The 12,345-nt window shown below is 39.7% G+C and overlaps 1 protein-coding gene across 3 annotated transcripts in view; it reads right to left on the bottom strand.

Annotated features, from left to right (window-relative positions):
• LOC137281289 (platelet endothelial aggregation receptor 1-like) overlaps window positions 1-12,345 on the bottom strand; it is a 32,961-nt gene that overhangs the window by 4,868 nt on the left and 15,748 nt on the right. For 2 of the 3 annotated variants that reach the window (XM_067812452.1, XM_067812454.1), the window contains exons 4-9: window positions 10,244-10,352; window positions 9,258-9,298; window positions 8,723-8,790; window positions 7,325-7,362; window positions 6,129-6,743; window positions 5,575-5,689 (exon numbers count right to left, since the gene is read on the bottom strand). In XM_067812452.1, the coding sequence (XP_067668553.1) occupies window positions 5,575-5,689; window positions 6,129-6,743; window positions 7,325-7,362; window positions 8,723-8,739 (785 nt within the window). In that variant the 5' untranslated portion in view covers window positions 8,740-8,790; window positions 9,258-9,298; window positions 10,244-10,352. Of the gene's footprint in view, window positions 1-5,574; window positions 5,690-6,128; window positions 6,744-7,324; window positions 7,363-8,722; window positions 8,791-9,257; window positions 9,299-10,243; window positions 10,353-11,507; window positions 11,560-12,345 lie in introns of all 3 variants that reach the window. The other variant, XM_067812453.1, reaches the window with a different exon arrangement.

Below are 12,345 nucleotides of genomic sequence, written 5' to 3'. Positions count from 1 at the left end.
ACAGACTCTTCCTCAAGGGCAGTCATCATCTCTCACACAGAAGTCTCAAGTACAAAAACCTCAAATATCTCAAAGAAATGTGAAACAAAACAAACCAAGAACTCTCTCTCCGAAAGGACATCAAAGTGATAGGATTTCCAAAGGGTTAGATAATCCGATCCATCTGTTTAATAAGTTTGGATCTCTTGAAAGAATGGATGTGGCTGAAAACACCCAGCTACGGGCGCATCGCATAACCCCCTCTAAAATGGTACGGGGTAGATCCCCAATCATACCTCACAAAAGACAGCTTCCCAAAACAATATTATACAGTGGAATTGTCGACGACTGAAGACCAACTTTAACGACTTAATACTATTGGTCCAGGACATTAGTCCATCAGCATTCTGTCTGCAAGACACATCTTAAGCAGACAGATAATTTCAGTTTGCGACAGTTCAATGCATATCGTTCTATTTCTCCCTCGGGTGATAGGGCTACGGGAGGATCTTCCGTCTTGGTGAGGCATAATGTACTCCAAAGTCCTGTTGTACTGAAAACTAATTTTCATGCCGTTGAAGTACGACTTACTTTGCATGTTACTTTTACTCTCTGTTCGCTATATATTCCTATATGGTAAATTTTAATTGACACAACCCACTCTTAACGCTAAGGGGAAAGTACTAGAGGAGTTTATTACAAACAATGATTTATGCATAATGATTGCTCAAATACATATTTACTCCCTGACACAGGAACTTATTCAGCTCTTGATTTGTCAATTACTGATTCTGACATATTGAGTGAGTGTGAATAGTCAGTCCACAATGACTTTTGTGGAAATGACCATTTCCCAACAATCTCAAAACCCGTGAACCCATCCGATGTCCCTCCACCACCTAGATAGAATTATTAAAATGCCAAATGGAGTTTACATGAAACTCTCTGCATTGAGAAATTTAAACCTGAACTTTTCATTAATAACTCATGTACCTGATGCTATTAAATGTTTTCTTTTCTGATGAACAGAACGACATTGCTGATAAGTGTATCCCAAGGTCCTCTGTAATTCGTCACGTACGTAAACCATGGTTTAATGTTGAATGCAAACAGGCTCGCAAGGCACGGAAAAAGGCTGAACATTATTTCCGTCGCCATTCTATGGTCCATACCAATGTGAAATCTTAAACGCTAAATCACGGCGTACTTTTAAACAACATAAACGTCAACTATGTATCTAAAATCAATTCACGTACGCCGAGTATGGAATAGGATCCAGAAAACCAAAGGTAAGGGTTCTAGATCTAGCATTCACCATCTCAAAGACGGAGACCAGTTATTATCGAATATATCTCATATTGCTAATAAACATGGCTAAACACTGGCACAACATTCCTCTTCCACAAATCATGTACCTCAGTTCCAAACGTATAAAAAAACAGTAAGAAAAGAAATCTATTAATTTCACTCCAGATAACTGGGGAAGATTATAACGACTCGTATTATCGACGTATATCGACGGTATTATCGACTCATGAGCTCCATACAGCTCTTGTCCAGGCCCACGATACTGCTACAGGAGCTGATAACATATATTATCAACTTCTGAAGCACTTACCAGAATCCTGTTTAGAAAACCTTCGAAATATTTTTGATGACATTAGGACGTCGAGGAAATATGCATACTATTGAGAGGCAACTGCAGTGGTGTTTAAACAAAATTAATAAGTGGTGTCTTGAGAACGGTTCTAAATTTCCTAAATCGAAAACTAATTGTATACATTATTGTAGCCGAAACATGTAGACGATATAAACCGCATAAAGACCCTGAACAGTTTCTAAATGGCACTCCCATCAAAGTTATAAAGGAGGCCAAGTTCTTGGGTTCACGTCTTGACTCACATTTAACGTTTCTACCACATATCAAATCCCTTAAAACTAAATGCCTGTAGATACTTGATTTGTTGAAAGTCATTTCTAATTGTAAGTGGGGAGGTGATCAAGCTACCCTCCTTCAACTTTATCGACCATTGGTCCGTTTAAACCTTGATTACGGCTCCATCGTAACCTAAAACTATTAGATTCTTTAACCACCAAAGGCTACGACTTTGTCCTGGCGCCTTTCGAACCTCGCCTCTCGACAGCATCTATGTCGAGGCTGATGAGCCAGCTCTTAAACAACGCCGTAAAAAAAAAATATCTTTACAGTATATACCAAAACTATATTCCAACGAGTCAAATCCTCCATATAACTGCATTATTAATCCCTGTATGAAGATCTGTATAACAAGAAACCTTCTCTTGTTCCGCCTCTTTGACACAGAATTAAACCATTCCTTATTGCTGCCGGCATTGAGTTGGAAAAGATATCCCCTTCTCGTCTTCTTTCTTCGCCACCTTGGCAATTTAAGAAGTTAGAAACAAATGATTTACAATATAAACAAGAATATAATCTATTAAAAAGTAAATATACTGCATACAAATCACTATTTACTGATGGGTCAAAGGATAGTGACGCAGTAGCTTGTACCACTGTCATTGGATCCAGAACAATATCTTTTAGATTGTCAGATCACAGCTCTGTTTTCACAGCTGAAACAAACGCCATATCAACATCTTTTAAACATATTCAAAGACACCCTAAACATGAACAATATATAATATATTCAGACTCTCTTTCTTGTCTTCAGGCTATTAAAATAGTTCTTGTAAACATCCACTTTTAATTAAAATTATTGAATTATATAATGATCTTGCTACTGGTCAATACGACATTGTCTTTTGTTGGTTTGCAAGCCACATTGGCATTTCTAGGAATGCGATGGCTGATCTTGCTGCCAAGGCAACACTAAATAAATCCGTGACACCACTTCTTATTCCATACACTGATTACAAAGCGAGCATTAGAACGTACATTTGTGATATGATGCCAAAGAAGTGGAACACCCAAGTGGATGTAAATAAATTACATGCAATAAAACTAACTTCATATTGGTTATGCTGAGTTCGGTTGTCAGTCCAGAGTGGCAACGTGAATCAGAGATTCTAAAGATCAAACATAAAGAAAATATCTCCTTTTATTATGCTAAGAAGAAGGTTGCCAGTTTTACTGTAACCCCTTCAACCATGTCCTACTCTTCTGCTGTCTCCTGTCACAACTGTAACTATACCGTGCCAAACCGATCTTACATGGGTCACAGTCCATCTCAGCCAATTTAGCCCCAGAGCCAACAATCAAAACCTGTGAACCTCTGAATCACAAACAGCAGAACCAACTTCAAAGCCTGAACCCGAAACTGTGCGCCCAAGAAGGAAAGACTAGAAACTGCAGAAACTAAGGCAACCTGAGGAACTGCCAAAACCCGTCGAGGGCCATAACGCCTTTTGAACTCTGGATATGGAAGTAACTCCATCTCCACCTGACACAAACAGGGATAACTACAAACTATCACTATCCCCATCCATCTGAATATGGGGTTTACACTATGTTCACTCATCCTCAACTGTCCGCCTTTCAGATCTTCAAAACTTGTACGATCAACTCCCGAAGGACTGCACAATCATGGGCAACATGAACGGTCATAACACCCTATGGGGGAGTACTGACACTAACAGCAGAAGATAGGTCCTTGAAGATTTTTCTCAAATAATGATTTATGCATCTTCAACGATGGCTCAAACACTTATGTCCATCTTGCCACTGGAACTTACTCTGTTGATCTATCACTTTCAGATTCTAATCTTCTAAACGGGTTTGAATGGTCAGTCCATGATGACCTTTGTGGAAGCAACCACTTCCCAACAATCCTTACTCCTATCAACCCCACGGATGAACCACCTTCAACAAGGTGGAATTTTACTAAGGTCAAGTGGCCAATATTCCAAACCTTATGTTCTTAAAACCTTAAAGCTGACAATTTCAGGAATGTTCCAGATCCCATGGATCTATCTTCAGACGCCCTAAATGTCATCAGAGACCATTGCTACGTCCTCTGCAAACCCACACATATGCAAACTATGATTTGATACAAACTGCAAGAAGGCGGGAAAATATTTCTGACACCATCCTACTGTGCCAAAATCAATTCCTGCACACCCATGTCGAAGGTGTGGAACATGATTCAAATGATTAAGGGCAAAGGATCTGTTGTTCGCCATCTCATAGATGGTAACTCTCTTTTAACAAATAGATTTGAAATTGCAAACAAACTTGCTGAAACTTTGGCAAACCACTCCTCCTCATCAAATGATAACCCTCAGTTCCAGAAATACCAAACCCAACAAGAAAAGATATCTGTCAATTTTAACATTTAAACTCTGATAATGGGAAGGATTACAACGAAACGTTTTCTCTCCACGAATCACGTACCGCCCAAAGGCAGGGTCACGACACGGCAGCCGAAACTGATGATATTCATTATGAGCTCCTGAAAACACATTTGGACAACCGAAAATTCATAGGGAAAGAAGAAGAAATACACGTCATGAACTGAAGCCAACAACTTGTTATACATGTACCTACTTAGGTTTTCTGTCAAGACGTGATTAAGTGGTTTTACGACGATGCCGTATTGGCCACAGCCGTTTTACTCATGACTGTCTGTTGAAAATGGACGGGGATGGACCTCCTATGTGTGTCTCGTGCGATGAAGTGTTCACCATCAAGCATATTTTGTTTGAATGTGTGGACTTTCCGACTGCAAGGAATTCCCGTTGTGTTCCGAGAAATCTGAAAGATCTGTTTTCCCGTGTGAGCGGGCATCTTATCGTACCTCAAGGAAGTTGCCCTGCATCATCAATTGTAGTGTAAAGAGAATAACAAATTGCTCGCGTTTGTATATGGTGCTATGACATTTTCCTGTTTTCAGATGGTAGTGAAATCAAAATATATGCTTTTGAAACCAAACTAAAGTTTTGGAAATGGACACAGAACGGGAATACATGCGAAATTGATCTCGTCACTTTATGGCTGAAATAATCCCGATGTGACGTAAAGTCCAACTCAACTTTGAATTATAACTCACCAGTTGACAGGCTGCATTTGCAACGCCTTTCGTTAGTTTTTTTTTGTCGTCACTATAGGGCTATACTAATGTGAATATACATCAGTCAGAGTGCTGAGTTTGTTTTATAGAAAACCACATCGCGGTCTATATCATGCTAATGATACAATTAATCCTTTCCAAATATGTCAGGGTTAAGAGTAAATATTGAAAAGACCGAGGCACTCTGCACTGGTGCAACAGCAAGAAGCAAAGACAAACTTTGTGAAGACTTTAATATAGAATGGCAAATAAATGAATTCGAAGTTTTAGGAATTACATTTTCTCTTAACTTCAATGCCCTGTGGGTTGTTAACACAAGAAAAGGACCAAAAGACTTTAATAGGTTACTAGCAACATGGAGAGAAACAAAAACCTGATATTTTTTGACAAAAATTATTTAAATCATCTAAACCTATAGATGACATTATTGCTTCCATGGAGCAATTTGTAGACTTCTCTGGGGTGATAAAATTGACAAAATCACATTGTACTAAAAACACCACTGAAGATGACAGCATAAATGAAATCTGTTCCGATACATTCAACTTACTTGATGTTAAGACAAAGGCTTGTCACGGCAATCGCAATCACACCGATGGTTAGTCCGAGGTTTACGTTTACTTTCGCCTCAACAACATTGCTTGTACATGCCATATTTGTTTTAGCTGCAGAAGGATACGCATAATATAATGTGGGTAATTATTACTTTTCTGAAAAAGAATTTCATATATTGCAATTACAGCCATATTCATACATAACACTACAAGCACGAGAAAGTGAAAAACGTGATGTGATCAAATGGTACAAATAAGGCATGTGTCAAAATTTCGTGAAGTATCGGAGAAAGTGCAATATGCATTAATCAGGTGGTGACTGAGAAAGAGCACTTGGGATGCGATAACATGCTTTCTACCAAGCAACAGTCAACGTGGGTTCCTTACCCAGAATCACGTCGGTTTCGTTGATGTATGTATAAATTCCGTCTTTGAAATCTTACTAAAGAACTTAGCTTTCGTATTAACTAAGGTGGATGAAGAGTATTTACATTGAGACTGGGAATATGTTTTAAATAAATAATAGGTATGAAAAAACAGAAATACTTACAATCAGTATGGGGAGGTAACTGGCACAGCGTGCACCCCGACCTGCACCTGTACATCATGTCTTCTTCCATTGATAGACACTCGTGTGAACAGTGATTCTGACAGTCGTCTCCGAATAAACCTTGCCGACATTTAATACATTGCCCAGTGTCTTGATGGCAAGATTCATACCTCGGTTTGCATGACTTACTGCAGAACTTGCCGTATCGACCATCCATACATTTGTCCATTGAGCAGTTCCCTTCAATACTACAAGCATATCCATTACACTTGTCAAAACATGAGTGTTGACAACTCTGACCATACAAGTGACCTTCACAAAGTGTACAGTTTTCACAAAGGCTGCGCTCACAACGAAGACAGCCTTCGGGACAAGGTATTTTACATGCAGGGTAACAAAATCCATCAACACATCCATGTTTACACATCGTCTTTCCTGTCTGGTTGTCCACAAAACAACTGCCTCCTACACAGGTCTCCTGGCATGGATGTTGACAGTATATATCAGTAAATCCTGGTTCACACCCATCAGTGCATATCCCCTCTTCATCACACTTTCCAAACAGACAGTTTTTGCAATTCGGAGATGCTAGAATTGAAGCAATGTGAACTGCAACTGAAATAGCACATAGAAATATATATAATCACACAAACAGAAACGATATGTCCTTTCCACATTCATAAGAAATCTCAGCCAAAACAGAGTCGATTATACAATTGTGACTTGCTTACCTTTGACTGTATTAGTTTAATTTGCATTTTTGTTTCAGTAGTATTACAGCTGTACGATGTTGTCGGTACACAAATCGAGTCTGGACCAGACAAGTGATTGTCACCAAGCGGTGAGAGACAAAGCATGTGTTTCTTAATCACTATGGAACAAAGGTAGGCGCATCCTGCTCTACCAGTGGCACCAAGTGTTAACATATGTTAAATTGAGTCAACTGTTCACCAGAAATAATTCGGGAACGTATGGAAATGCACCGCAACAATAATTCATACCATGACTACATTCAGTGATTGAGTAAGGTAAGATTTGTAGTAACATGGAACGTATTTCAGACATAATGTAACCACAATAAGTTTAATAATAATATCAATTACAATATTGCACTTTCAGGGTCACAACGATAACACAAAGTAGCACTTGGGCTTTAGCAGTCATAGCAACGTTAACGTATTTGTTGTCACACTAACCTGTTAGGATACAGCAAATGTTACGTCCCAGCGACATCCTGAAAAATAATCATTAGTAATTTAATGTATAGTTAATCACTGTAATGACATGTAAGGGATGTAGAGGTGTCATGGCAGTGTAAGATTCAAAACTGTAAAGTGGTGTACATGGTATTCAAATAATAGCGATACAAAGTAAGAATGGTGCTGGTCACAGACTCAGGTCATAGACTTGAGTGTTTGTTTTATGTCATCTGGAAGGTCATTCCAGATGACTGGGTCTGCTTCATCATAACTCCCGTCAGCATACGATGCTTTTCGGGTTTCGGGAAAAAATAGGAAGCGGACCGCAGCTTTCTCTCAGGCTAATACCTCGTTATAAGTTGAACTGGAAGCCTGTGTAAATATCGTAAGATTGGCGTAACATGTTCATAATTGCTCATTCCTATTATCGATCCGGACACCGAATTCTGCAATTTGTCCTGGCACTGTTTGTTTGATCCACAGCAATGAATTGCAATTATTTGCACAAGGTGTCAAAGAGCATGTATGAGTGTCTTTGGTGCTTCCAATATAGCGTCTGATATCACCAACGGTTGATAATATGCAGTTTTGCGTATAATATAGTAGATTGGAAGGTAACTCCCACAGTCACTTAGATCGGCAGTGCACTCTCTCAAGTCACTGCAGCCATACTATTCTGGGGAACATTGTCGGAACCTGATATGCGTCGTTTTCCTCGAGGAAGTTATTCTTAAATATAGCTAAATATATCAGTTAAGAAACCAGTGCCTCTCTTATAATCGACATAAATGAGGAGGTCATTTTGCACTCTCAGTAAACCTGACACGTTATTCATTTGTGGATTGCATGGTTTCACTTGTTCACGTGCATATGCTCTTGAAGAAGAGATGACACAACATGTTTTATCAGAAAGAAATGGTAGGTTTGACAGCAACCGATAGGTTTTGATCATATCAGGATCGAGCTTGCTTTCTTTGGCACCGGGGTGGTTAGTGCTTGCTTGGGAGATCCGGGAACATTCCCAATATATTGACAATCTTCGTAAACACTGAAGTAACTTCATCAGCTAACTGTTTCAGAACCCTACTGGACATGAGATCTGAAGAGTACGATGTATCTGGACATGATTTCAAAATCTTGGCAGTTTCTGTGTCTGTGGCTGGAGTGAAGGATGATAAATGATGCTCAGTCGTGATCTTCAACATAACATTGGTAGCTCATGCTCTGCCCTCTGCCTTTCAGGTTTACATCAAATCTGATTCCCTTCGGTGTAAAGGGCAAACTAGCTGTAAATATGTTTAACTTACTGGTAAGGACAGACTGGTAAGCGTAAATGTTCAATCATTTTAGCTTTGAAGAATACCCGTAGCACACTTCTGGTAAAGTATCACGTACCTGAAGAGGTATACCATGTTCCTGATTCAGATCTTCCGATTTCTTTTTTGGGTTCCGTCTCCCTTTACCTGCAATACATGGTAGTTCTTTAAGCATAAAGAGATGATGTTGTGGCATGTGTGGCACGAACTTCATACACATCTCCAGATTCATTATAAGTGAATGGTTTCTCAGCGAACTAACTCGACCGATGAAACTGAAGTCTTACATTCATGTTCCCACCTTGTTCCAAACGTTAGCATTTGCAGCAAAGTTAGTTCCTGACCTTACATCTTTGTCAGTTTCAAGAAACAAATACAAAGCATGGCCCTTGTCTCAAAATACAGGTGCTAACTTGGTATAAACCACAGTAAAAGTATTCTATTTTCCTAAGTAATATAGATGTGTTATGATGTGACCAAAACTAATATTGCACTTGCTGTATAAAGAAGTCTGCAACTAGTAGTTTATTGTGTCAACCGGACTTCAGCAATGTAACGCTTTCAAAAAAGACCACGCTAGACATTATGACACAGATGTTGACATAGTTCCTTACATGTGTTCAATCTTCTTTTGAACGATTCCGTGGAAAATCCCCTGAAAACATAACAATGGCATTTTCTCAGGTCGTGTAAGATATTTCAGTTAAGAAAATTGTGATAATATGGGCGAGCCGGCTAAAGCGCCAGGCTTGTGATCCAGTAAGGTTGAGGTGTCGGGATCGAGCCCACCTGTGATACGGTGTAAAAACCTTGGAGTCAACTTTGTGTGCAGACTCTTTGTCACAACCCCTACTGTGCATTACACAATCATGTGCACTTAAAAGAACCCACGAATCCGTTGGTATATGACCAGATGGTGGTCACATGAATACGTACATGCACCTAGTTGCGCGTACAGCAACGTGCAGTCAACTTGGACAAAGTAGTCCCAGTCTACCCAGCTGTGAATTGGGTACCTCGTTAGGATGAGAGAGCCACAATAAAACTCCCTGCGCCTAGTGGCAGGAAGAGCTGGATACACCCTAGGGAGTTGAGATTGATAATACAAGGTGTCGCTGAGCTGGACATCTGATGATTGAGGGAAACAAATAACAGCGTCTTGAGCAAATAATAGTTGCTTGAAAATGAAAATGAGATATTAATATCCTATAATTTCTTCGTATAACATAGTATAAATATCTAATGACTGTAGGAGTGGGTGGTTATCCCATCTCAAGATAGTAAAAGGGTTGTGAGTGTGCGAAGGCACTGGATGATGAACAAGACGTAGTTCAACAATGCCGCTGCTGAGCAAGTATTTTATCCATGTGGTCCCTGCCTTTCAGTTACGGTGTGGAAATCCACTTGATGTAGTCTGGGGATTGGTTCATGTATAGGTATGAAATTATGAAGCTTGTTTGGCAAATGGTGATGACATGTGGCATATATATTCCTATGAATAAGGACGCATACAAACGAGGAGTCAAAACCTTTTCAGTAATTGTCGGTAAACGCATTGCTATGACGTCCATTGTGTTTGAAATAAGACAGATATACTCACACAGAAAGAATGGCATTCACCAGCACTGAAATACCAAGACAGCTTCCAAGGACCACGACCAAGGTAGGTTGAGCTGAATCCCTGGTGCAGGTGTCTGGATTCCTGAAATCTGGGGGTGAATTGTTCAACACCATGCATGTTAAAACCATGTATTTTGATTTGTTTCTTACCATTACAGTTCATGTGAATCAAACATTGTTTCCTTTAAACATATAGTCAATGCAGGTATCCTTACAGCTCATTGGACATTCAGTTAAATGCATAAACCTGGACTTACTATTTATTCTCCAATGTTTGTGCTGATGACAGCAACACTACGACAACACGACGATATCTGGGGCACTTAAATACACGAGAAAGATGAAGTACACTGAATAAAGAGAGACTCCACCATCCTGTATGGAATGACCCAACTCCATTTTGACAATAACTAAAATGCGTATTAAGAAGCTAGCAGAGCGTCTAGTGGAATATGTCTTCTGGTTAGAAAGCAGGTGGTACATGTAGTGTTACGATAAATGTAAGTTCACGTTCAATCATTCACCCAAGCCTAGCCGACATCAGTTCAGAGTAATGCAATTGTAAAGCAAGACATATTCTAGCAGGACATTTTGAGATACTCGATTCTGATTGGTTGACTGCTGCACGTGACCGTCCTTAAACCTAAATCAAAGGACCGCTAATTACACGTCGACCGCTTCACCTGCGTATGAATACATAGCACTCGCTGACCTTTTTGTTTGTAAACAAACATGTCGTTTGAATTAGACATAGGTGATTTTCACCTTGGTACCTTCTATGAGATATTCGGAGAAGAGAAATTTGAAGCCGGAATGGTTCGGTGACGACCTACTGGAATCAAGCGGTACAAATGAACTTCTTCAACAACAGAATTTCGGCACACATTGAGTGTCACTGAATTAACGCTAGATTCCACATAGAGCGGTGCCGGGTATTACATAACTGCTAACATCACATCACGGCTAAGTTAGTAATTCTCCCGGTGTTTCATCACTCGTAACACAAATAAATACACAAAACGAACCTCACAATATCTATATATGCGGGGATGGAATTTTGTTCAGTGACGGCCGCTTGTTCGGTAATACCCGACACCGCTCTACAAAACAGTCGTACAAGACTGTACTGCATACTGTTGCCACTCCAAAACAAAGCACAAGACAGTATGAATTAAAATGAAAATGAAATTTATTATTATAAACAAATCTCTGTTAAATGTGATCTTAGTAAGCAGTACACAAACCATTGTGTTCGGTCCACCACTGTAACACTCTTATCACATGCAGGTGTTGAGGCTAGAGAAAATGTCAAAATAACAGGTCACAAAAACCATCTAAGTTTATCATCCTACAACACCGATTCATCGGCAGCACAGAAACGTCCTTACTCAGCCATCCATCACACCGGCAATGAAAACACTCGGCCTATCCCTAACCTGATGCCTTTGGTCCCCCCTGCAGCGTCAGTAGTTGCACCGTCCACATCTACTATAAACGTGTCCAATATTAAAACTGGCATGTCTGGTCTATTGTAAATTGACAACAGCAGCGTGGTGATTGATAATTACTTCCGTGAGTAAGTTTGAAAGTTTGAAGCGACAACACTTTACAGTCATCCTACTTGTAGGTCATGGGCGAGTCTATAGTAATGTACTCTAGGGGTGAGGTGATTTTTTGGTTGCATATAATTGTATATAATTGTTTAGGAGTTCTACACTTTGTAACTGGCAGCATTGTATCCATATGTAAGAGACACAAACAACTTGTTTGAGCATCCAAAATAAAGTTCTTGTACTTTGCAAATGTTTTGTATAAATCATTCCACATCCTGTTCTTGAGTTGGACGATTCTATATCGATTCCTGGAAAAACGCCCCATCACAACTCGGCGCTCTTGCGCGCGAAAGTGTCCGGATTTCAAACGCGTGTCAGTCGTGCTAGAATGGGGTTAAAGCCATTCTGTTTTCATTTTTGCGGTCCTTTATCTGTTGGTTTAAGACCGGTAAATGAAACATTTAAAGGACCGCAAAAATGAAAACAGAATGCCTTTATCTCCTAACTCACCACAGTTAGGTCATGCCTC

The sequence above is a fragment of the Haliotis asinina genome, chromosome 4 (assembly GCF_037392515.1).
Source record: "Haliotis asinina isolate JCU_RB_2024 chromosome 4, JCU_Hal_asi_v2, whole genome shotgun sequence".
Classification (NCBI taxonomy): domain Eukaryota; kingdom Metazoa; phylum Mollusca; class Gastropoda; order Lepetellida; family Haliotidae; genus Haliotis; species Haliotis asinina.
The sequence above is the reverse complement of the archived record's forward strand: the minus strand, read 5'-3'. Positions and strand labels throughout refer to the sequence as shown.